This window comes from Dromaius novaehollandiae, chromosome W (assembly GCF_036370855.1).
Source record: "Dromaius novaehollandiae isolate bDroNov1 chromosome W, bDroNov1.hap1, whole genome shotgun sequence".
NCBI classification, from domain to species: domain Eukaryota; kingdom Metazoa; phylum Chordata; class Aves; order Casuariiformes; family Dromaiidae; genus Dromaius; species Dromaius novaehollandiae.
In genome coordinates, this window is record NC_088130.1 from 30,270,415 (window position 1) to 30,296,097 (window position 25,683).

Consider the following 25,683-nt stretch of genomic DNA (forward strand, 5'->3'; position numbering starts at 1 on the left):
TGATTTTGGGTACTACAAATAGTACCTGAAATCCTAATTCAGCACTTTAAATGCATGTCATTGGCTGATGTAAATGCAGCAAAGAGGCTGTTTTACTATTTCTTTGCCATCCAGGATCAATGGAAAACAAAAGCAGAGGACATCCATCATAGAGAAACAAGCAGAACTTTATTAGGAGCAGAAAAAGTGTGCAGGAATCATTTCTGTAAACATCCTGTACAATGCAGCTGTTGTTACGGAAATTAGGCTTGTCGGCCACCATAACAGGGCCCAACCCTAGGTTCCCACAGAAAAGTTCAGAGCCAAATCAAAGCAAATTAAATAATTAAATTTTAATGACACGCGTGCAGTAGTTAGAGCTCAAGCTGGGTGCCTCTGAAGAGGGACCCCGAACAAAGAAACCCCTGGGCAATTATAACTTGCCAGTCTAAGCTCTCCACCCCTCACGCGGTAGTTTGGACCAATAGTAATATTTAGGTCTGGGGTCTCCTGCTCCGTATTGGGTCTCATCACTGTCCCTAGGTAGGCTGTTTATCTTTACTGGTGCGGTTTCTGCTGACAGATGTGTTTTGATTCCTCGGGTCCCGCCCTTGTCTCTCAAGGCTAAAAACAAAGAGGTGTTGTTCCAGCAATTAGCACTGCCCCAGCAGTGACAGTAGGTGTTATCTCCCAAGGTCCTGACGAAGGGGATATAATCCAGACCCCAAGATAGTCCAGACCCCCCTAATTAACACTGTTTCAGCGGTGAGAGGAGGCTTTGTTCCCCAGGGTCCTGGTGCCCAAGTAGGCCTTATTTCAAAGCCTTGACATCCTCCCTTTCGGAGTGTGAAGCACAGGAATGCAAACTGCTTGTAACTCCCATATCATTCCAGTTTGAACCAGCTCTCAGGCCCCTTTTCTTACTGAACTAGGTAAAAATTCATTATTTTATCTAAGTGCGGCCTAAGGCTTCAACAAATTTAGCTACTCATGCTAAGCAAGTTTTATATAAGTTGTGCTAAGCAGCTACCTCTAGACAGTTTCAGGTCAATATTCTTTAACAACTGTAATGCATTTGGATCAAACAATAGTATAAAGAGACAGCCCTGAAGAACATCCCTATTCTGTAAGTCTGCAGGTCTTGCCCTCAGACAAATGGATGTTTATATATCTCCTATCTTAGCTATACCTCTTGAACATGCAACTTTTAAAATAAGACATTGACCTCTAATGTAAGTGAATGATGCTGTTCTTGATGCTTTTCTCTGGCAGTAACAGTAGTAGCAGTGATGTGGGTAGAGGCAGGACAGCAAAGATTCGCAGAAACTGCCAGTGCTACAAGTTCTTGCAAAGTACAGCTTTACTTCAAGGTGATGTTTGAGCCATTGAAAAGCTAGTATCACAGTATTAAGCATACATAATATTTAATATTAGCTATAGTCAAGAAGCTGTGGTTCTAGACATAGTTGAAGACTTGCTGTGATTTTGGACACAGGCTCTACCTCTTCTGGCCTTCTACTACTTTCCCTGGCTCCTCTTTTCTTAGTGCTTTGCCATACCCGAAACAAGAACTTTTTTTCTTAGTTGTTTTCTTAGGGCAGTATGCTTTTCTTTCTTCCTTCTTTATTTTGCACTTTAAAATCTTCTTCCTAAATCCTCCATAGGATTGCTCACTGAGTTGCAGAGCTAAAATTTAAGCTGGCTGTAAGTACATTCGGAATAGAATGCCTCTGTTTACGCAGGAAACATTCAGCAGAGAAATTTGTTTTTAATCAGAAATTGTGCTGCGGTTGGGTGGACATGTCTCCTTTGATTCACTTGGTAAGACAGGTGATGGGTTTGGCCAGTGAGCTCCTGTATATTTCTGGAAAGGGATTGCTGCGTTTATGTGCAATGTTCAGCTGTGCCCAGAATAAGGGATGCTTTAGCTGTTAGGGAGATCCCTTCCTGAAAGGGGAAGGTTGTTTTTGGAACATTGTGTTGATAACAAGGGATCGTGCCTCTCGTTGGTTGGTTTTGTTTCTCAATCAGCGTTTTGCTTAGGAAGAGAAAAGCAGCATCTCTTACCTGTTCTGTCCCTGTTAGAAGGTGTGAATTTGGAAATGCATGGCTAGAGAAGAGAATGTGGAGGGAACCAGGCAAGTAACTCTGTCAACCACAATACAAATAACTTCCTGAGCAAAATATTTGCATGATTAATATGAGGAAGTGAGGAGGAGGGAACTGAAGTGTTCCAGGCAGCCAGAGTTACTTTCTCTTGAGGATTTCGCAAGAGCAGGGAGGGATGAACTGTGTTCTAAAAAAAAAAAAAAAAAAAAAAAAAAAAAAAAAAAAGAAAAAACAAAAAAACCCAAAAAACCCCACATAGAAGGCTATGGAGAAAAGTTGGGGATGATTTGACAGTAGCAAGGGATGTTTTTCTGGGGTTCAAATACAGCAAAACCTCACAACAGCTTTATTCCTATGTCACATAAAATAGACCTTTAATAGATCAGTTAAGTTGTAGTTACTGTAACATTATCAATTTAAGGCCTGTACTTCTTCCTGGAAATATCTTCTCATGCCCTTACAAGGATAATCTCAAAGAACTAAACAAGAATTGGGCAAAATTAGTTTTAACCTACTGGTAATTGCATTTGACAAGTTTCGTATGTAGTTATCCTTGCTGCTTCTAATGAATGTATGGAATATTGTTTTCTTCCTATTAAAATACCTAGAGCTGATGTCCCATTATTCTGGATATTGCATGACAATGTGTAGACACAACCTTCTAAATGAGAATGGTCGTGGATAAAACAAGCTATTGAGGGTCCCAGGCAGAATGCTAAAGTGGGACAAGGTAATGTGGAACCTCCCCATTACCTCCAACTTTAGCAGCGAGCAAGTTGCAAGTTCTTTTCTGCAACAGGATGCTAATAGCTTAGCTATACCTGCATAGCAATGACTGCAGTGCAAACTGCTTTTCCTGCCTTTTTCCCCTCCTGAATTTTGGCAGTTGTTTCCTTCTCTTTTTCTTTTTCCCTTTTGAACTTTAACTTTCTTTTGCTTCCCCTGTACTTGTTTGTTTTCCTGTCTTCAACTTCCCCTTTGCTTTCTCCTGGACTGGACTTACTTACTTAGGACTGTGTTCCCTTTTCTTCCCCAGTAAAGCAGACAGGGGGATTTGGTTTGTAGAAAACGTGCAGTACATCATTTTGCAGTTGCTGTTCCGCACATACAGTATTCTCTTCTTCCCAACAGCAGTGAGCAAATCCAGAGCTGTGGTAGCCCCTCTTCCTCTTCTACATGGGCTTATGGTGGTTGATAGGGGAGTCTGTCTTCTGTGGCTTCCCAAATTGCATGGTGGTGCTTTCTCCACTGATGCACCGGGCAAGACCATAAGAACAGTGTGGCTTCTTGGAGACCTGAATGACAAATCTCATAGGGTATGCTCTTATTCAGTCCTTGCTCCTGTCTCCATCCTAGTATAAATGCTATCCCTATTATCTCCAAATAGAAAAAGTAATTAACAGGTATGAATCTAGTTGTTCTCTTGAATTAGTGGGAGTTGCTACAGGGGACAAAACATTGAAAGGTGGCATTATATGCCAGAACACTTGAATGTTTTTGCCTTTTTCTAAGTTGCTTGTCAATTGTGGCCATAAATATCGACTTAGTAGAAGCTGGGTGAAGAGAGTCATGTAGTACCTTACAGGCAACTTATTTGTATTTTACAGTGCAAGAAACTAGATTTTCTCCCCTTCTTTTGCATTCTGTGCTCATTTTAGTTTTTATGTTGCCTCTTGCATATTACAGCAAAAGTCCCATGAAAACCAGTGCTCCAGTTCTGTAGCCAGATTTTTGGCAGTCTGAAGGTCGTGATATTTCAGGAAGACATTTAGGTGTAGCTGGTAAAGAAGAACTTGTAGTAGGCTAGAGATCAGAGGAGGTTTCATTTGTGTCAGTACTTTTGAAGTGCTGTATATATTTGTGGCAAACCTTCTCCAGTGTTTTGTATGTTTCATAGTTTTTTCAAAAAATTATGTTCTTTCAAAAACTAGATAGTGGATGTTACCAAGTAGGCATATTGCAGTAATCCAGCACCTTGAAATACCATTCCATCTTGCTGTAATTTGTATGTAATAAAGGAGAGGTTGATGAGCCTGTGTGTTTTTTGTTGTTCTTGCTTTAGTTTTTGTCTAAGTATACACCTGTGTGTAGTAAAATGCTACCAAACTGAAACAGCAGTGTCTTGGCACTGGTCTAAAGACCAGTAAGGTGAGAGATAGTGAAGGCTTAGCCCTGCTTTATAACATGCTCATGTTAAGAGGCATGAACAGGAGGAGGAAGAGAGTTTGATAAGAAAGAAATGTGGCAGGAGAGAGGTACGTTTTTCTCTTTATTCAGAATTTATTGCTCCAATTCTCTTACTGGGCAAGAATTGCTGTTGGGAAGTAATAGTCTTCTTGCTGTGCAGCTGCAGGAATTCCGTTTCAGTGATCCTGAAAAACTAGCTTTTTAATGTGTGTAAGATGTGTTTTTAATCTGTTGTCACATGAAGCGTGTTATATACTATATTTTGTTTTCAAAAAGTGCATGGTATAAAAGAAAAAAGGCTACTTATTGCAATGCAAAATACAGCTGGCCACATGGTTTCAGCTGCTTCCTCATCTGTGTTTTGGTAACCTGTAGAAGGGGAAGTAGGTGGGCTGTAGTTCAGCTTGGCATGTGGAAACAGATACTTCAGTTTTATTGTGAGGGAGAAGTAGGTGAGGGCCAGACTTCTGTAACTGTTTGCCCCTTTAGTTCTGATGCTGTAGACTTGGCATAACTTGCAGGGAGCAAATGTTCAAGATATCAAAGCCATTTATTCCTACAGTTTGTGCAATGTGTATATTGCAGAAATGTATTACCTATGGGAGAGCTTTATCTGGTATGTAACTACTGTTCTCTGGAAGCTTGCTATTCATGATTGACTTTTTAATTATGCTGGATCAAACCCTGTTGAAGTTAACGGGCCAGCATTGGAGGAGAGGCCCTTTCTCAGCTGAAAGACAAAACTAGCACAAGAGTAAATGAGGATAAATTGGAAAATAGCTAGTAAATTTCTCCTAATCAGGAGGTTCAGAACAACAGGTTCAGAAACAAATTTCCAAGATGAATAGTGAGATGTTCAAAAGCAATTTTTCTTTAAGGCAGATCTTGATCAGCTTATGAACCAAACTAATGTTTTGTGCATATTGCAGTGGGAAACAAAATTCAGAGTCAGGAAGACCTTTTGAATTTTATTCTTTGTGTGGTTTTGGTGCCAAGATTTCAAGAATGGTATGTCCTTTTAAAATAGCGAAACTGTGCATATAAGAACGTGTTGCTGGAGGGGATTGTTACAGTATATATTTGGATTTGATTGTAGGGCAGGGATGTGTTTTATGATGGTGTTGATGCATGTATCCTAACTGTGCAGAACTTGCAACCATGAATATAAGGACATGACAATTTTCATAATGAATACACTAAACACTATAAGCAGTATTTAAAAAAATACACAAAGAGAATCTTAATACCTAATCCATGGCAGCAGTGTCATAAGAGGAGGGATGAAAGAGAACACAGTTATTGTGTTTTGGGTGTCTAAGCATAGCATGGATATGGGAAGGAAGGTTTCTGTTTAAAAGGAGAAGGAGTTGCGGTACCATTGGTAGTGTATACAGAGGGGATGCATGGGGTGTTGCGGGGCAGTGACAAGTGAACTATACTACCACAAAGGGTCTGTGCCAAAGTAGGCCCCTGGCTTTTCTTTAAATTCTTGTTTTAAGGCATACAGATCAGCATGATGTAGCCAGCTAAATAAATAATCTCTGTGGTCATGCAGGTGAATTTGGAGGAGACAAGCAAAAGGGATGGAGAATTCCTGAAAGTCTTTTTAAAAGCACCTAACGGGAATTGTGCAAGTTATTTCCATGCTCATGTTGCTGGGGATTCAAGCCCATAAAATACATTGGTGGTACTTTTTCTCTCCTATACATGTTGGCACAATAAAAGTGACTTCTTGTATCAGCATTACCCTGAGAAGGGAAGAGGCCTCGGTCAGGGAAGGAAGCCTTGGAGGAAAGTGTTTGAGCTGAACTCGCTGGTGCATCTGCTGCTGAGCATGCTTCCCTGTGGATGAGGGGAAGAGGGATGGCACCTGAGCTCTTTCCCATAGCAAAGCCAATTCCAGCAACAGCAAGAGACAGTCCAGGAGACTGGGAGAAGATCGCTGTGGTATTTTACTCTTGCAGTAATGAGATATAAAATGTTTGAATGTCCTACAGCTGTGGTTTGGGAGGGAGTCCTGGGTTTCCATGACCATCTGCTTTAGGGTTTGTAAGGCCAATAAGCATGACTGGAGGATTCCTGCTATATTGAATCCACTAAATGTGATAGTAGAAATCCCACAACTTAAGCAAATGAAATCCTGTTTCTCTTAGTAGCTGATCTTGCAGGGTTTGCTGCAGGTGTCCTTGTACTTAAACACACTTCAGTTACGAAAACATTAAACTGCTGTAGAAACAGCTAATGTTTTGAGTGTACCTCATCTCTCCTTCCTTGTGACTCAGGCTGGTAGTGAGCACCATACCACGGCACGTTCCTCACTAAGCGCTCTCTCAAGGAAGGCCTTCAGCCCTCAGAAAAGGGCCGCAGTGAGGTATAAAGTCTTATGTAGAATAAACAATGTTGAGACCCAAGTACACTGGGTCCTCCATGAACTTGACTTGTAGCAGCGTTTAAACGGGGATGAATATTTGGTCTAGAGTAGCAGCGGATAAATCCACCAGGAGCACTGGAAAACAGTGTGTAACATGATCAGAAGGCTCTAGCAAATAGACAACAGCTCCTTCGGAAGGCTGTGCTCACCCATTTATTCTGTTGCAATTAGACTTACCCGCAGCATAAACTCATTCCAGATGCGATTTTAACAGCTTGCTCGGGAGAGGCTACATCACTGATTTTTGTTCTGTGTGTAATGGATGCAAACCAGCTCTGCCTGATTAAAAACAGGTTTCAAGTGTAAATGAGCCCTAAATAATTGCTGGATATTGCTCTTCAGTAGCACTAATGATACACAATGCAGAGTGTCCTAGGTAAGACACCTTAGCTTCTGATATGTTAGATGAGAAACAGGCACCTCTGAGCTTCCTTGGGATTTTCCCATAGTGGGCAGGGGTTTCACTTAGCAGGAGGCTGGGGAGGTCTGTGGACCAGACTGCCCAAGTGCAAACCAAAGTAAAGGCTCTGCCGTCTATTGCGTGGATTTGGTGTGCACTGTTGCTCCGATTTCATTGCAGTTTAATTAGATACCCCTAGTAAAAGCAGTGTTCATACGTAGCATTTAAGGCAGGAAGTAGGAACCCGTAAGGTAGATAATGTTTTTTAACTTCCTATTGGCACCCTTATTCCCCCACCCATGTTCAGCATCACTGAAGATCGTTCCAGTTATCTGAGTCTGATTCAAAACTTTAGAATCTGGACAGGAGGGTAGTAGAGAAGCTCTGTCTCGTTTTGTTCACCTCTGTTAATATTTGCTTTGTGCCTTTTTTAAAACTGGTTATGGAGCAAGATGACAGCAGTGTGAGTGGGACTTCTCTCAAATAATAAGCTGTCACAGAACTCAAACACTGTAGCAGAGACTGAAAATGGAGCTTCAGGAGAAAAATTCATATGAAGTAAACAAACTTGGAGATTGAAGTGAAATCCCTCTGTGAGAAGTGATGCCTGCATTTGGGAGAAGAAGAATAGACAGTGTTGCATTTGAAGATCTGAATAATATTTTCTACTGAGTAATCATGTATTTTATGTAACCCTAAAACAAACAAGGAAGCAGTGTAGCCAGTTAAAATGAGACTGGAGGAATTTATGGAAGCAGGATGGAATGTCAATGTGACCATCACTTCCAAACTAGTTCTCAGTTCGGAAAAGGACTAATTTGGGAAACCTGTTGAGCTTTCAAAGCAGGGGAATAAGGGTCAGGAAAGAGGAGTTACTTTCTGCGTATTGCCAGGCTTGCTGGGTGACCAGGGCGACCATGGGCAGTCAACTATCACGACTTTGAGTTTTGCTGCGCAAGTACTTGCCATCTCTGTAAAATGAAAAAAAAATGCACTGACTTGTTATTTTCAGGGATGTAGATAGGCATAGGCTGTAAAAAGTGCTGTTACGAACAAGACGTGGCCGTGTAACGCAAAGCTGCGTGTCCAACTGAGGTCTGTCGCATGCCAGCAGTATTGTTCACTACAGCCCTCCTGAGGTCATGTTTAAGGGCTGCCTTGCTCCAGCCTCAGTGGCCTTTTTGTTGTCTGGCAAGACTTTGGGAAGGGGGTGACACCAGACATACTCACAAAGGTGAAAATGTGCAAAATGAGCGCTTGGGGATTTTTAGATGTACAGTTGCTTCTCTACTGATATCCCAGGCCTTGCGTGTCCTCTGCTGCGATGTTGTCCTCGGTGGTTTCTTGCAGACACTTGGAAGGGTTCAACTTGGGGGCTGCACTGTGGCGGTAACCACCCCCCAACCCCATGAAACGTAATTGCCATTCTTTTCAGTTGCAGTAGTTACCAGTGCTCCTGGCTCACAGATAGCAATGAAAAGGCTTGGTTATATTACCTACTATATGGGATCAATAACTGGATCATTCAGCCTGCATGGGGTGGGGGGAAAAGAGTTATGGGAGGAGGGGAAGGAAGGAGAGGTGATAGCTGTAACATCTCTTACCTGTCCTGGCTCTGTTTGCCTACAGCATGCCCATGGAAGAAAAATGCCTGATTGAATAATGTTTGCACAGAAACCAACTGTAAATCCCCTGGGCAGCATGGTTAGGATGCAGTTTGTCAAGTGTATCTTTCATGATTGTAGTTCTAACAAGAACTCTGCTGACTTGTTTATCTAGAAAAATTACGTTCTCTTGTATTCGCCCTCTATTTGAAGACTGACTTTGAGGATTGCATTGAATAGTGGAATAATCTTTGGTAAAACATAATTAATAAACGCTGACTTAATTTGACAGTTGGTCTTTTTTTTTACAGAAAAAGAGATTTATATTTAGGAAAAATAAACTGTTGGGAAAGACTCTGAAGTACATTACAGGGCTTCACTTGCATTTTGCTACTTTATTTCGTGCCATGATGGTATAGGTTGGTGATTGGATTCTTATTAAAAAAAAAAAAGTGTATGGGGGGGAATGTGCCAGAAAACTCTGTTTTACAGTTAGACCTCTTGCTAATTAGTGAAGAAAAGATTTGGTTGTGGATATGGGTAGACTTTTGAGGAGAAGACCTAAAAATTAACAAAACCATCAGCTTTTGATATCTCTCTTGAAGGGATAGGGAGTGGGGTTGTTATTGCAATGCTGTGTTTTCTTATATTGCTGAGTAAGTATTTTGTGCCATATATGTATACTGTATGTATGCTTCCCTCCTCTTTGCCCTGCTGCCGCTACAACAGATGCTAGCTGTGCTGGTAGAAATTTGGTTTTAGCAACAGCTCTGAGAAAGTATCCTGTGGCTGACACTCCTGTGCACTCCTGTGTGGGGCTCAACTTGCCTGTGTGCTATAGACTGTTGCCCCTACAGGTTCTTTTTCTTTAAAGCTATATTTATGCCTGAGCTGCCTGTCTATAGGCTGTCTCACTTACTTATAAAAATCAAGGTTATTTTAAAACTGTTTGAACTTTTAAAGGTTGGCGGCTGTTTTTTGCTCCCCAGAATTTGCATAGATGGGCAAGTAAAACACTGTAGGTGTGTAATGGATCCTTCTTCAAAATAAAATGTTTTGAATAAAATTGGGAAAATGTCTGAAATGTCTGGAAATTTTAAGCCTTTTTTTTTTCTTTTTTTTTTAATTAGTTGTATTTACACATTCAGGGAAGAATATAGGAAGGCCACAGACTGTTTTTTTCATGACCCTGACTGCTGTGGGAGAGAGTGGTGAAAGAGCTGGTGTTTTCAGACTTAACTGGGAGGATGAGCTGGTGTTTTCAGACTTAACTGGGAGGATGAGGCTGGTGTTACATTTCATGCCCTGTACAATGCCTTCCACTAGTTTGCACTATTTTGCTCCCTAAAAAATTACTGAGATTGAGGAGAGGAATAAAAAAGAAGTTCAGGAACCACTTTTGTCCCCAGGTATCCTTAGTCCCTGAATAATTCTGTCTTTTGAGGACTTGGTGTCTTCTCTCCAGCTCTGCAAGGCCCTGGCTTTGCTAGCGAGCCTTTCCCTTTGGCAGTGTTGCCACAACCAGGTCACTGTTACATGACCTGATCTGAACTGCACGTCATGTCAGCCTAGTGTAATTTTTCCACTTGACATGCTACAGTGTATTGTCCTCAGAAACAACAGCAAAAGAAGAAGACTTGGAGGTGTGTTTTCTGAAATACAAATTGGTCTCCCTTGGGAAAATAATTTTGCTTTCAAAAGGGAGAATGCAAATAACTGTCTACTCACTGCATATAGCATGTCACTACCACATAAATACCATAATGGTCTCCTCAGTCTTAGATTATGTAGCATCTCTTCAGAGGCTTAGCAGAAAACACAGCAAGAACAGTCTTATTCCTAGGGAGAATACCCTGTGGTATTATTTTGGGGGGAAACAAAGCTTGCAAAATGAAGAAAAATACTTACACTTTAACAACAGATAGATTCTTGTCTAAAACTCCCTTTTAAAATGGTTTTTAAGACCAATTACTTGTAGGCATGGAATGAGCTTGTTTAGAAATTCAGAAATAAAGCACTTCATGTTTTTTGTGAAAACTTACAAAATTTTTAATATCTAGTGATCTGAGAGCACAAGGCTACCAGGGTGAATAATGAAGAGGTTAGTGTTATAAGTAGTCAGAGTAGCTATACAAAGCAAATATACTGGGAAAGCAAAAGTGGTAAGAAAAAGCTCTGGTTAGGGCATTTTGGTTGTTGCCTAACTGTGGGAAACTAGGTTTGGAATAATGCAAAGGCAGCCTCTGCCCTTTGCAGAAGCAGAGGGGCTTTCTGGAACTTTTTCTTTTTGGTACTTTCAGTACCATGAGGCAGTAAACTCTAAAGATTGTCTTGAACGTACAGAGTTGATCTCTGGCTGTCTTCTGAAAGGAGCAATTGTTAAACTCCGTATTAGGCTACTGTGTTCCTTGGCTTTGCATCTAAGGCAGCAAGAGGAAGAGAAGGGGTGCTTAGAGCTAAAAATGCAGGAGCTTTTATCTGTATTTGACCATGTCATCTGGGATGGCTGCCAGCTGGTGGGCAGGATTTCAGCTGTAATTACTGGTTTGCGAACTACAACTACGACACCTGCCATGCTTGCTTGATGTTACTGCGGTAGGTATGTCAGTAGTATAAAGCTCTGTTTCCCAACAGGGTCTTTCCAGCTTTTGGCAAAGACTGTGATCCTTAACTAACTTAATATTTGGCTGCTGAACTGCTGGGGAGACCTGAAAAAGGCAATCTTATTCCACACGATATTGCAGTCTATGGCCTGGGCTCTGGATACAGAAGTAGGTGCCAAGATCTCTATATAGGTTTCTCTAGTTTATATGCAGATGTGACACTCCCAGTGTCTCTATTGGTTTTATTACTTTCCATGTAGCAAAAAGAGAAACCATAATACTAATAATACTAATCCAATAGGACTATTGGGTGCTGCCTTTAATTTTACATCTCTCTAACATCAGACACTTGAGGTGCCAGGACATGGTTGTGAGCTAAATCCTGTGCAGAGAGGATTATCTGTGTTTTGCTGAACTCATTAAAAAGTGAAGGGACACAGCTGGCCTACAGCAGTGTCATGAGGCTTGGGGCTGTGTGCTGAATTCCTGCAGCACACACTGAGCCTGAAGCCTAGTGGTATTTCTATATGCTCCCACAGGTACACTTTTTCTCCTAGCTTATGTTGCTGCTGAATATAGCCAACACGGCCTACGTCGCTATTGCCAAAACTGTCTCATAAATGAAACCAATGCTATCATAAAAACTAAAAACCACACACTTCCTGTGCCAGTACTAAGCAATGATGCTGCTCTTATTCCCTTCCTATTCTCTTCTAAGTATGTCTGATAGTAAGAGATCCAGATGTAAATGTCAGTAAAATCTGATCACAAACACCCAGGAACCACAGGTGAGAAATGCTTAATGGCATTTGATGAGGGAAGGACATTTCATAGGGGAAGGACAAGGGCAGCTGAAGTGAGATTTATTCAGATGCTATGCTGTCAGAAGAAAACTTGCCAGGTGTGTGTGAATATGCATGTTCAAAAACATGCATGTTCACAGTGAGTGTGAATATGCATGTTCAAAAAGAGTGATCTGTTTCTTAGTTTCCATGTTTTCTTCCTTGCCTCTCTGCCTGCTTTCTTTCGTTTGAAAGGAACCACAAGAAATGTCGGTATGACATGCCTGCCTGTTTGACGCTTTACAATAGCCTTTCTGACCTCAAAAGACCTGTCACAGAGCAGGTTTCTTTGGAGGCAATATAATGGATGGGTTATTCTCAATGGGAATATGAGAGTCACAAATCATTTCCACGCAGAGACCTAAGAAATTGCATTATAGACTGAAAGGCCAGTGGAAAGTCAACAAAATGCCCTTGGGCCTGAACAAACTTTTGTTCCGGATCACAGAGATCAGTAAGTTTAAGAGAAATAGAAGTGGCATTGGAATTTGTTTTTCTGCTTCTGTAGTGAAATACTTTGCTCAATATAAAAATAAATACATATTGTCTTGCTGGGAATATCAATTTGTTGGGCCAGTAAAAGACAAAACTTCAGCCTCTGACCTAATCACGGATGTCACCACTGAAGGCTCCATAGGATTTGGACAGACTCAAGTTCACAAGCTGCTTCTGACTCTGATGCCTGGCCATGGCTAGTGTCCAAGGACTGCCATTGTTCATGTTCGGAGTCTGGGTACTGCACTGACAAAACCCCTGCCTGGAAGTTGAGTGCGTTAAGTAACAGGCAGGCACTCGTTTCTCTTTAATGTGTAAAAGTAGTGAGACTTACTCTGAACAGTTTCTAAGATGAATGCCAATCTTCTTAATGCAGAGTATATGCAATTCATTATTCATTTTGGTGAATTGCAGAGTGCATCTTGCTGTGCAGGCCAGCTGCTCATTTATAAAATTGATTACATATGCTCTAAAGCCATCTCTAGGGAGCATCTAAATTGCATCCATCGCTGCCAGAGACTTTGATATCCCTATGGTTGAAGAATATTAATAATAACCAAGAGTGAAAGAAAGACAGCCTGTATTCTGATTCTTGATGTTTGTCAAATTTTGGGTGCTCTGGAAAGTTTTAGGGAGATGCATTTCCAGCATGTAAACTGTTGTTAAACCCCCAGCAAGAGCAATTCAAGAAGTCTTGGAGAGTGCAGGCTGGCTTTATTGCAAAAAGAGTATAGATAGATAAGCTGCTTTAAAATAAGTAAAATTTCCTGTGAAAATCAGCTGCTTAGTTTAAGTAACAAAATATTGGTTCTTAGATTCTGTTGCTTCCGTCAGACTACGTCATCAACCCAGTGAAGTGCAAAAAGGAGATGGAGGGGAGTGCACATTCACCTTGATCCATGTAAGCCACTTCCTTTAAGCAGCGAAGTTGCCAGTGTTGGGGATGTCAGTGGCTCGTACCAGGTGCAGGGGAGTCCTCCTTCCCACTCAGCTGTGACCTGCAGTTTTTGAGCTTCATGTGCAGTGCCCGTCCTTGGAGATACAAAAGCCATCTGGACTTGATCGTGGGCAACGTGCTCTAGGTTACCCTGCTTGAGCAGGGGGGTTGGACTAGATCTCCAGAGGCCCCTTCTGACCTCAACCATTCTGTGATTCTGTGATGTGCATGTCACCTTTCTCTGAAAAGCTGAGGCTGGAAGGAAGATGAGAGAGGTAAAAAGGCTCTCGCTGTCGCTTCAGTGCTTCAGCAGCACCTCTGCTAGCAGAGCAGGCTCCCAGCCCTTATTCCAGTCAGTGTTAGGATTAAGCGTAGAAACTGGGCTTCTGAGGATAGATGGCAAGTTTGCAGATAACCACCAGGGCTTAGATGGGACTTTGATCTTAAGGATCTCATCTTCAGCTAGACTTTTTCCAGGCAGGCCCCAAAGTTCCTGACTTCAGGCATCGGGTTTTTGTCAAAAAGGCCCTCTGTCCCAGCAGGGTTTGGAAACAAGGCTACGTGGCAGCATACTTGGCTGCTGGGGAGTGATGTGTTACAGTCACTCGTTCCTAGGGCTTAGTTTAAAACATGGGAATAAATGAGACTTTAATTTTTTAAGCAAGCCTTTGCTTTGGGTCTGATACAATTGTCTGAATTATATGATGAGAATGCAGATTTCTAAATGAGGAAATTTGACTGTATTCCACCGTGCCGTCTGTATCCTTTGGACAATGCTCTGAATGCTGGATGGCCTGAGCAAATACAATCTTAGTAGTCAGTTAGATCAGTACTGAGTACAGTGCAGTGTATTTTTTTTCATGCATGCTTTCTCCCCACTGCTGTGCAGGACAGGGGAGGTTATAATGCCTTACAAACTGTTGGTGATAATCCTGCAATAGGTAATATGCAGTAATCTGTGTTTGCTTTATAATATCAAAAAACTAGGTGTAAAACCGTCTGAACTTTGGCTTTTCTGCAATTGTACAGCACAAGTTTTATTCTGAGACTTATGCGTAGTGAACTAATTCCCGATCCTCCCTCCTCAAAAAGCTCCTATAAACCAGTGTAGATGAACATCAGACTGCAAAGCAAATACTACTTGTGAATGAATCCTGAAGAGAAACTGCTGAAAAATTAAATAGTTAAATTAATTTTCCCATTTTCTGCTTTTATATTCGCTTAAATCTTGTTTTTCAAAGTGATCTTGTAATTAGAGGAGCTCTAGCCATAAACCTAATAATTCCTGCATGACAGATTGTGGCATATGTTATTACACTTTCCAAACTCATCTATAGTCTCTGGCTTGCAGGGTCTTTCAGGTTTTGCTTTCAAGTGATATCTTTCAGTTCAGAACCAAGAGCAGAACAGACCTGTGAAAGGCTGTGGGATTTGAGGTGAGTCTGCTGGCCCCCAGGCACCAAAGCCCAAGTCTGCAACTCACACACTCTGTTGACTGGTGGAGATACCAGCACGTGAAGTAGCTGTAGCACATCCAGGCCTGCTGGGGGAAGGTCCAGTGTTGCCTCTGTGTTGGCTGAGTCAGGTATCTCGGCATGCATTTTGGGCTGTAGCACAGGTAGGATTCCCAAATGGGGCCTGATGTCCTCCCCAGTTCAGTAGCCACTCCTAGAATCAGGCCTGCAGGGATCTTAAGGTGGGCTACTTATTTTGCTCAGAAATGTTGGGAATGCTTCCGTTGCAGCCTTTGAGACTGAGGAAGCTGGGGTTTTAACTGTTGGACAGGAGCTTTTTCACACCCTGCCCTCATCCCTCAGGTTTGGAAAAGAAATGATTCATGGGCCAAAGGAAGGGCGCGTGTGTGCTGGCGTCTCCAAAGAGGTGTTGGGGTGCTTGTGAGAAGACTGGTTAACCTTGAGACCTGGTGAGTGCCCCAAGGATGTTCAGGATTTGGGTATTTTTCTCGTGTGACTGTTAAGTTTAAATGTCTACAGCATTCCTAGACTGGGAGAGCAATCTTGGCTGCTTGAACTGTCCTTTTCCCTTCATGTGTATCTGAGGAATGCCCATGCCTGTCTTGTTCTTTGAAATAGTGTGCCTGCAGCTCTTTCACACTGCAGGGAAATTTCGGATTCGTGGGGTCAGAGTGTGAACGTGTGATTGCTATTGCAAACTCCATTCTAAAGCACTTCATGTATTCATGTACTTTCATTGTGTTTCCTCATACGCCCCATACTGAAAGCCTAGCAACCTGTGCCTAATGTATCCTCCCTTTTGGAGGGGTCAACTTTCAGACAAACAAAAAACCCCCTTCTTTGTTCCTGTGTGGATTAGCTCAGCATGTTTTAGAAGAACAAACAGTTTCAAAGGTTCCCCGTTCTGGATTTTTTTTCTTTTTAATTGGATCTGTTGAGCAAGTATAAGGAGGAGGTTGTTTTTTCCATATCTAGCTCTTTGCATAGTACTGTAATTGGTGGGGATGGAAGTTGGGGAGTTCAGGAGTGTCTGCGAATAATTCCACCATGAAGCTCATTCAGGAAACCTCATAATTGGTTACCTTCCTGTGTGGAACACTTGTCAGAAAAACACGTTTGTTGTCTCAAGAGTACTGTATAAATGCTCGTATGAAAAGTGAATCTGGCGGGATTGAAAGACAAGTGCATAGACACAAGTTCAATGGAATTTATTTTCTGTCCTGGCATGTACAAATAACAATTCAAACTGTTTTTTCAAGACTATTAAAGGCATCTCTTGTACCTCAAATTTTGACTGCTATGAGAAAGGTAGCTATTGCTGACAGCTCTTCCAAGCTGACTGACTGCTTCTTATAGCACTATCTTTTTTTTCCTCATAGTTTTCCTTCTTGAACATTATTTCTGATTTATAAAACAATAATAAAATCCTCAGCTTGAGGGAACTGCCAAGTCTGAGGGAGAGTTGGTTGAAGGAGATGTAGAGCAGGAATCCTGTTTTTTATATGTATAATATATATATTTTATATATATTTATATATATATATATATATAAAAAGTATTGCAGTAAGAAGGCAAAACCATCTGTCTCTTACAGTGCTGTAAGAAACCCTACTAGAAGAGCAATGTCATGAGGGACAGGCTGAGCTCTTACTTTTCAAAATGAAAAAGGGTGTGGGGGTTGGACCTATTGTTGCTAATCCAAATATGTCTGAATTGTGTGGAGTCACTTGTTTGTAATGAAGTGCTCTAAATGCCTCCTAACTTAACATTGGTTTAATGACACTACTCACTGTCTTCCCTGTTTGCTATCCACGCCAAGTGAAGGCTTTATACTCCTAAAAAGAGGAGGGCTTTGCTTGTGTCTCGGTAGAGTTTGGACAGTGTACTTGCTTTAACTTACATGAAAGAGCTGCTCTAAAAAGGTGCAAACTTTCTAAATGAGCGAGTTGAAAAGATTCTTCATCTCTCATGCTGGGCTTCATCTTGGCTCGATTTTTCACCCAGGCAAGAGCTTCAGTGTGAAATGAGCTGTGATTTTGTGAGTTTCTGTGACTTGGTTCCCAAATGGCCGCATCAGGGGAGAGATGGTCCCCCACTGTCAGGAGCGAGGGGGCTGAATGCCTTGTGATGCAGGGGGCCAAGGCCTCAGCCCTAAACCAGTGCTAGCAGGAACTTTGGAATAGGTTTGTAAGTTGTAAGGTTGGGCATTGGCTAGTGGATAAAAATGGGCCATGTGTATGGCAGCAGGAGAGAAAACTCATGTCCCTGGCTGTATTTTGGATCAGGCTCACTTGAGAGGTATGTTGTGAAAATGCCTCTGGGATTAGCCCTGAGGGTGAGAGATGGAGTAAAATATCTCATCTGAAAATCCTGATATGGCCTCAAAGTGAACTGAGGGCCAAAAATTAAAATATAGATGACTTGCTGTACCTCCACCACTAGGAACTCTTTATTCAGAAGACTGGATAGAGTTAGACACAAAGACTAAATCCACTAATTTGGCTTTATATACAAACCAGCTTACCTTCCGCTTCAAATGCTAAAAAATGTAGTGACCACTGAGGCTTCTAATTCAGGGAGCAGTTCGGTTTCATTCCCTGTGTCATGTAAAATTTAATCTTTATATACACTTTAGATGATAACTAAGCCATATATTGGTATACACTTGGACTTGCACTATTTGTACCACATATTGTGTTAACTTCTTGCAACTGCCCTTTTTGTCAGTACGCCTATTTTTGTGCTATGCAGCTGATAGAGAACTATCTTGACCTTCGCAGGACTTCATGAAAACCTAACTCTGACTTGGGGGGTGGTGGGAGGTGAGAAGGGGGTGTCAGGTCCATAATGTCTGGACCTGACTGCCTGGGTCCATGTCTGTAATGGCACTATGTGCTTGCAGCTATGAGTGAAATGGAAATGGTCTCCATCATATCAGAAGGTGCTCTAACTTTATCTAGATAGATCTAGGTCTTTTTATTTTTTTTTTCAGTTCTATTATCAGGATTATTGGAAAGGATTTTTGGACATACTGGGTGTGACATTTTATGAGCAAGGTCCTTTAGAAGTCAAATTTGAATGTAAGGCCTTAATGCGCATGTTGCTCTAACTTTACAGTGGCTTTGACCATTCTGTGTTAACTAGTTAACCACTAGTGTTAACAGGATGGGCTTTCATAGCTACTGCTCGCACAGGCTAAGTTTAAGCAGTTGGATTGCCCTCCTTGCCCTTTTCTGTGCCTTCTCTTTAGTGAATTACAGTTAGCAAGGTAATCTTCTGAGAGAAGTAGAAAAATATTTCAGTATACTTCGAGTGTAGCTAATGCAATCTCATGTTTGCTTAAACTGGCAAAGAACTAATATATAATGGGCCTAAAATATGTGGCCAAGATGCACGCTTCTTTCCATTACAGCATGGTCAAATGTCAGTCTGTTCTTCTGAAGATTCAAGCTAGTTAGTTGTTCAGTTTTTCTCTTCTCTTGCTTCTATTTGCAGAGTATTAGGATTTTGCTCTAATTTTCTAATACCCTAGCTCCTGCAGCTTGCAATCTTTCTGATTATTCTGCATTCTCAATACAGTGCTGTTTCTTTAGTTCAGATGCCTTTCTGAAGATTCTTTAGCAGCAGCACTGCTTTTAGTGTGACAAACTTTGCAAAGGATTGAGAGGGATGGAGGAAGAGATGGCTACTGATGAAACCGTTATACTGAGCTGTGGGTTGCAGGCTTAGTGGAGTCAGCACATGACACTGACTCGCATTTTCTCTGTGCTTATCTGTATTACGTCCTTTGAGGTGAAAAGTGTGCAGTTCCAATTCAGATCATATCAGTGATGCATTTTTACATTTCTTATGACTAGAGAACATCATTTAAAGGAGAACTGAAATCTGACTGCAGAGTAGTCTCAGTGAATGTGTGTAATGGGGACCAGGCATCCTCACAGAGCTTTTTTTACATTAGAATCTTATAATCCTTGCACTAGTCAATTGTCATTCTCAATATCCATGATCCTTTGTCTCCATTCTGAGAAAATGTTAGACCTGTAAATAGGTAACATTGAACTTTTGAGCACCGTGTGGTCCTTGGCCTGAGTTAAGCCTCTGAGTGCTGTGAGCATGAGGGTAGTAGAGAGTTAGGGACCCAGAAACAAGGTTCATGTAAGTCAGCAATCTGAGAGAGCCACTAAATCAGCCAGTAAAATGAATATGCTGGAGAGGAGAAATCTACTTCCCCAAATAACCAATCTTTCTGCACCCCACCCCCCTCCAATCCCTAATGTCAGGCAGAATGACAGGAACATACTTAAGCTTTGAGACCTCAACTATGGGCCCTTTCTGGGCATGAGTCAGATTAAAACCTCTCTCTCACAAAAAGAAAACAGTATTTCTGCCAGAGTTGGAGGAAGGTTTTGTGTCTGAATTTGAAAACATCTTAGCAATACTCTTTCAATCTAAAGGAAAGGGAAGTGTTTCTGTCACTTGCAAAGAGAAAAATCTAACTTAGATTTTATACGCAAACCTTCGATGACTGGATAAAATTGGATGCATGTAAGCAATGCTCTCCAGTGTCAACACACTGAAACATTTTTCCAGCCAGTGCTGGTACTAAGGCCCCCAGTGCTGCCACAGATGAGAAACTCCTCACAGAAGAGGTCTCTTGGCAGTACAGCCCTTCCTTTGGCAGTCCCTTCACAGTCCCACTGCAACGGTGCCTCTGGGCTGTTCTCAATCTCGGGAGGCCTGGATGAGTATCAATATGCATACATGTAGCCAGGGAAGGAAATGTAGAGCTATCGATGCCTATGGATACGTATTGACTGCCCTCAATCTCGGCCGGCATGCAGATCTTTCGCTCTCAGACTGATGTTGCTGCGGGTGAGGCATTGTCGCCCACCGACATCGATAGCTCTCGATACAGAGCAGCATGGATGCCTCTCAAGATCCGTACCTATTGATAGGGATCAGTGTCGATAGGTATCGATATTGATTCCTCTTGATTCCTCTTGATGTCACCTGACATCTATAGCTTTTGCGCTCGGGGCAGTTTTGTTCTTGGTAGGCACCAGAGGCTATCAGCATTGACGGTGCTCAGTTTGGCAGGGCTGCAGTGTGTATCCTTTTACAGGGATTTGGCTAGGCAATGGCATCCCAAGATATCAATCCCTTAATAAGTTGTAATAAGTGGCAGGGGTGTAATACGTGGTGGTGGGGGTGAATAAGGGGCAAGGAGGGTGGAATAAGATGCAGGGGGGCATAAGAAGTGGCATCTACAGGCTTTTTTTTTTTTTTTTTTTTTTTTTTTTTTTTTTTTTTGCAGGATGCAGCGATGCCTAGCCAAGTTGACTGTAATATTCAGAGGCAGTACTGAGTATGGATTACCAGACGTATTGCCAGGGAACGATATCTATAGATAGCCAGGCCTCTCCTTAATCAATACCTGTCCATCTCCACACCCACCTCAGCTTTCGCTCTCAGACCGCATGTGCTCTTGTTAGGCATGAGCGACTGTTGACACCAGTGCCTCTCGATATGGGGGTCTTAGCCCCCCATTCTTGGCCCAGATGAGAAACTCATCATAGGACAGTTCTCCTGGCAGCACAGCCCTTCCTTTGGCAGCGCCTTCCCAGAGCCGCTGCAATGGCACCTCTTGGCTTTTGCTTTCTCCCAACCCTACACCTAACTATAACCCATATTGTACCAAAGTGTCTTTTGCATGGAATTTTGTGAAGTGTCCAGTACACGCTGGGTTAGTATTCGCAAGTCAGGCTGGAAAAGTCCCAGGTTGAAAGTCTTGTTTGAACTGAAATGCCATATGAGGCTTTTTTTGAGATGTTGGTATTGCGGCCTAGGTGCTCCTGCACGTTATTGCTTTGCCACTGCAGGCTCTTCAGTTTATTAGGGGAAGATGCGGTTATATCGGATATATCAAAAATATTTAAATGTTGGGATCTGCCATTTAAAGTAGTACTTAGGCGCCTAACATCCTTTGGGATCTTTTCAGAAGCCTTAGGAGCTTGATCTTTTAAACTGCAAGTCCTTTCATTCTCCTTGTAAGCTGTACAGAAGTGTAGGACTGCACAAAGGCCCTCATCACTTTCAAGGCTCCTCTGCTTTTTTTTGCCTCATTCCCAATTAACTGCTGTAAAGCTTCAAATGAGAAGATTTGACGACCCTGTGCTGCTCAGTGTTTAGCAGTGGCAGGTTTTTCAAACAAGAAGTTTTTATTATTTGGAGTACAGTCATCACTTGGCTGAAAAGACGTACTTGCAGGAACCTCTTAAAAATTTTTCTTGCGAATACTTTAGTGTCTCTGCAGAAATTTGCCATAGCTACGTGTAACCCCATGCTGCATTGTCTTCTGTTTCAACACACATCAGTGAATCCAGAGGATTAGTTTTGGCTTTACGCTCTCATTTGTGATTCTTGGAAGACTGGGGGGAAAACTACTTGAGAGCTTACAAGAGTAAGCAGTTGTTTTTTTCCCACCCTTCAGCCATAGGCACCTCTGTCCCACTTAAAAGCCAGTGCTGGGATGTCGCTTCTTTGCTAACTGCTTCTTCAGTCAGGCACTTAGTCTTGCAAATTCCAGCGTTGTGCCTTAACAGTCTTCACCTAGTGCTGTGTAAAGGTGGAAGTACACAAAAGCCTTTCTTTCCACCTGTTGCTAACTGTTGTAACAAGGTGTTTCTACAGGATGCATAAGGCAGTGGACAGAGTTCTTCCACTGGGATATTCGTACCCTATATTAGCCATGAAATCTTGAAAGATTTCATTTAAATTTTTTTAAAGTGTAATAGTTTGTATTTTTTACCTGAGTCATAATTTTGGTATCTCAGTCTTCATAGTAACACTAAGAAGAGATGATGGAAATCAAAGAAGTTTTATCAAAGCATGGTGAAAATGGCAGTAATAACTCACAAAGATTGGTTTCACTCGAAGAAAAGCATTAAGTGGCTTTAAACAAACTGGTTTAAGACCAAACTGGTATTTAAATAATATATTTTTTTAAAATATAAAGTAAACGGAGCACTATGTCATGTGTAAAAGAAACAGTATAAAGATTGGATATATCTTCAGGTTACTGCCTTCACCTTAACTGGAAATGATTGTAGAAATGGGGAGGATTTTAATCTGCTATCCAAGGGACAGAATATGTGTGTGTGTTTCTCAGCGTTTGGCTTCTGAACACAGTTGTAGCTTGAAGAAAAGATGTGTAGTGTCGCATCCTCAAATTTGCAAGGTGCTAGCCACCAACTTCTGAACCTGTTTTGACATGTCTTTTCCTTTGTGCCCACTGGGTTACTCTTTCTTTCAATTTCTTAAGAATTAGAAAGGGTATCCACAAGCGACACAAGACAACGAGCAGGGACCACATAGGGTGCTAATTCCAGAAATCGACAACAGGTGCGTTTTTTTTGTTAAATACAGAATATTTTGTAGTATACCCAAGAGTAGTGTTATTAGAGGTGATCTTCCACTTCATTACAGAAGCGAGTGAATAAATATATCCTGTAAATATCAAATAAAATCAGAGACAGCTTGATACAAATATTTTACATTTATTGGAAGAGTACAGTAAAAAGGGGACTGCAGACTCATTAGTGGTAACTGGTCCATCGGAAAAGACAAAGGGCTATTCAGAAATGGTCTGCAGTTTACAAGAATACTGAAATTCTGTTTTGTAACAGCCTAGGAAAATAAAAAGTTAGCTTAAGTTCAAATGTGTAACTTTAAAGTATATAAAAAATTGGCAAATAAATAAAAGTTAAAATGCAGATCTATTTAAAATTATAAAGGACAGACAACTGACAACTGTATTACATAGTTATCATTTCAGACTTGCTTAAAAGCCAGATAAACTCACAAACGTCGTTTTGTTTTTTTTTTTTTTATTTTACATGTGTACTTTTGGGAAGAAGCACCCATTTCCAGTGTTATGTATTATCGATCTGTTTCACAAATATATTATTTTTAAAAAACAAAGAGTATAAAAGGTGCTTTACCTGACGTTAAACTTGCTGGTGCATACTTTGGCACAAACTGGAAAAAAAAATCTAAACATGTTTGCAAACTGTATCCGTGCCTCACTCAAGGTTACATGAGTCAAAAGCTCTATGTATGCTAGTGGGTCAGTGAACCAACCTTTCCTCCTTCGCCAGCACCCCTCCTCCTTCTCCAGTTGCCCACAATTATATGAAGGAAAATTATGTAATTGGGAAAACAGCAGTCCTACAATTATTAGTTCAAGCTTCATCTCTGGATGTCTTTCAAACATACATATAACTACACAATCCTTTAATAGGAGGGAAGGGTAGGTGTGTGGTTTTGGCTTTCAGTCCTCAAGCTTTCTTTGTAGGAATCTGCCTGTCTCCTGTGTGATGAGCCTAAACCCTGAGTTTTTCCTGTTCCATATTTTTAGCATTTCAGTAAAAAATGGGTGGGAAGCTCAGTGGGAAAAATAAGTTCATTTGTCAGTTACAGGTAATGATAAAATTAACAGTGGGAACAGATATGTTCTAGCTGGTCGGTCTACTGAAGAGTCTGAATCTGTGGCATGACCAAGCAGAAGGTGGAGGGAAGGAAGATAATGTAGAGTCCCCATTGTATATCTCCTTTCATTTATGCCTGTGTAGTGACAAAGAAAAAAATGTTGTCACTGTCTCTCCTTAAGCACTGCAACTTCAGGTGTCGTGAGGAATTGGTCACTCTGGAGATACAGCAAACTTCCAATCTCCAGTGAATTTACTGGTGATTTGTAGCAAGTATAAGCATGTTATAAAAAGATGGCGTACAGAGTGTAAAACATTCTCTGTGGCCTCCTTGCTGCATCTATGCTACATGTCAGAGTGGCTGAAAGCACCTGAATTGGCTACTTTAACTGAGTAGTTTCACTGATAAACTGGAGTGGAATGAAGGTACAGTTCTACTTTTCCGCAGAATTCAAGTCAAATATAAACATTTCTATTGCAGAGAGCATTTGTGCAAGGAATACTGCTGTTCAATATATATAAAAGGTTTTAATTGAAACACTGGTATTTTAAAATTTATTAAGCCATATCAACTTAGTTGCCTACTGAAAGATTAGGTGCCTTGTAGACTTTACTGACTTAGCAATGCATCGTTTGAATTTGCAAGTCTTAGAATGGGAGTGCATGGGGGTGTGTGTGCGTGCATAGGGTTAAAACGAGGCATTGGGGAATGATGGTGTTCTTTGTCTTTTACATTGTGGTCAAGTCATGATGTATTTCAGGTTTGTATGTTTGTTTTGCCTCACTTTGGCTTTGCAATTACTTCAGTTCTGATACATTGCTGCCTGTATAAAGGTAAACATCGGTATGGTATTTTTGAGTCAGAGGAGACCAGGGATGGATCAGAACTTTTGTCTTACGAGAGTAACTTTCTAGAAGTAAGTGAAAGGGGAGCATATGTAGTACGAGGAACCATCGGAGTACAGTAATGCCTGGGAGATGTGAAGGGCCAGAGTCTTCTGGTTTAGCAGTACAGCTCAGCTAGAGTTGTTGTTAGTCTACTGCAGCCCTCTTCAAAGGGCACAAAGATTCTTTTCTAACTGAAGCACAAGATCATAGAGAACTAGTTTACGTAGCAGTAATCCAAGGATTTTGTGTTGCTACTGCATTTAGTATTTGTGGGTTTTCTTGCATGTTGACAAAGACTAAAATGACTGAGCTGGCTGTTTAAAGACAATGGCATAGATCTCTTACTTTTTAGTGGTGGAAACTGCTTGCTGATAGCCTCAGTGTGTAATCTAGAAGTGATTGCTGATTGATCTGATTTTTCTTTTAAAAAGCATAATTGCCTTAAATTGATGAAGGGTTTCAGTGGAGAAGCATGTGCTGTGTGTATTAGCTATGTAGCTGAAATTCTGTGAATGGGGTAATCTATCACCTTTTTAGTTCTAAAATTAAATGACAGTTCCAAATAGTGGCAATTTAGGAGCACTTTTTTCAAGCCTTCTTTGCCAGTAAGTGTCCTAAGTTACCCTATTGACACAGATATACTTCAGTTCATGTTTATGTATAAACACAAAGCAAGTTGTTGCTAGTTCACAGATCTTTCAAGTTTTCACTCTGTCTCAGTCAACTGCATTTGAAGCTTTTATTTACTCATTTTTTTGCAAGTATGGCCAGTGGTTTCTAATTTAGAGAGGGTATGTATAAAAATAATCTGAGATCTACAAATGAACTACTCTATAATAGCTATAATGTGAGAGCTCCAGAATAACAATGGGTCTAGCTAGCAATCTAATTAGTCCTTCACCTCCCCCCCCCCCCCAAAAACAACCCTCTAAAAATTCGAATTCGAGTCCTTCCTAAATGATGTCTATAAAAATGGTGCTCCAAAATAGCTGATGTTCTAACACACAACTTCCTGAAAATGAAAGAATTCACAACAAAATGCTACGCTTGGACATATATTCCAGTTCGAATTTTATGTACAAGAGCATTATAGGGGCATTAGAGTAACTTTTGCATATTGGTGCAGACAGCATTCTCTTAGAGAAAACAGTAAATATATTTCTCTGAGCATTCCCATTTTATCAGATTAATAGTAAGGCTGAAATACAGAAATCACTCTTTGCTTATAGAGAAAGAACAAAAAACAA

The 25,683-nt window shown here is 41.2% G+C and overlaps 1 protein-coding gene and 1 long non-coding RNA gene across 11 annotated transcripts in view; one reads left to right on the forward strand and one right to left on the reverse strand.

Annotated features, from left to right (window-relative positions):
* The window catches only part of LOC135324276 (uncharacterized), a 63,571-nt gene that overhangs the window by 4,734 nt on the left and 33,154 nt on the right, over positions 1-25,683 (forward strand). The window contains exon 1 of one of the 3 annotated variants that reach the window (XR_010385635.1): positions 15,450-15,511. The exons of the other annotated variants lie outside the window; for them this stretch is intronic. This is a non-coding gene — a long non-coding RNA (uncharacterized LOC135324276). Of the gene's footprint in view, positions 1-15,449; positions 15,512-25,683 lie in introns of those variants that run through there. 3 annotated transcript variants of the gene reach the window in all.
* The window catches only part of LOC112995243 (tyrosine-protein kinase Fer), a 190,532-nt gene continuing 187,447 nt past the window's right edge, over positions 22,599-25,683 (reverse strand). For all 8 annotated transcript variants that reach the window (XM_064500181.1, XM_064500180.1, XM_064500179.1 and 5 more), the window contains one exon: positions 22,599-23,684. In XM_064500181.1, the coding sequence (XP_064356251.1) occupies positions 23,524-23,684 (161 nt within the window). In that variant the 3' untranslated portion in view covers positions 22,599-23,523. The remainder of the gene's footprint in view (positions 23,685-25,683) is intronic.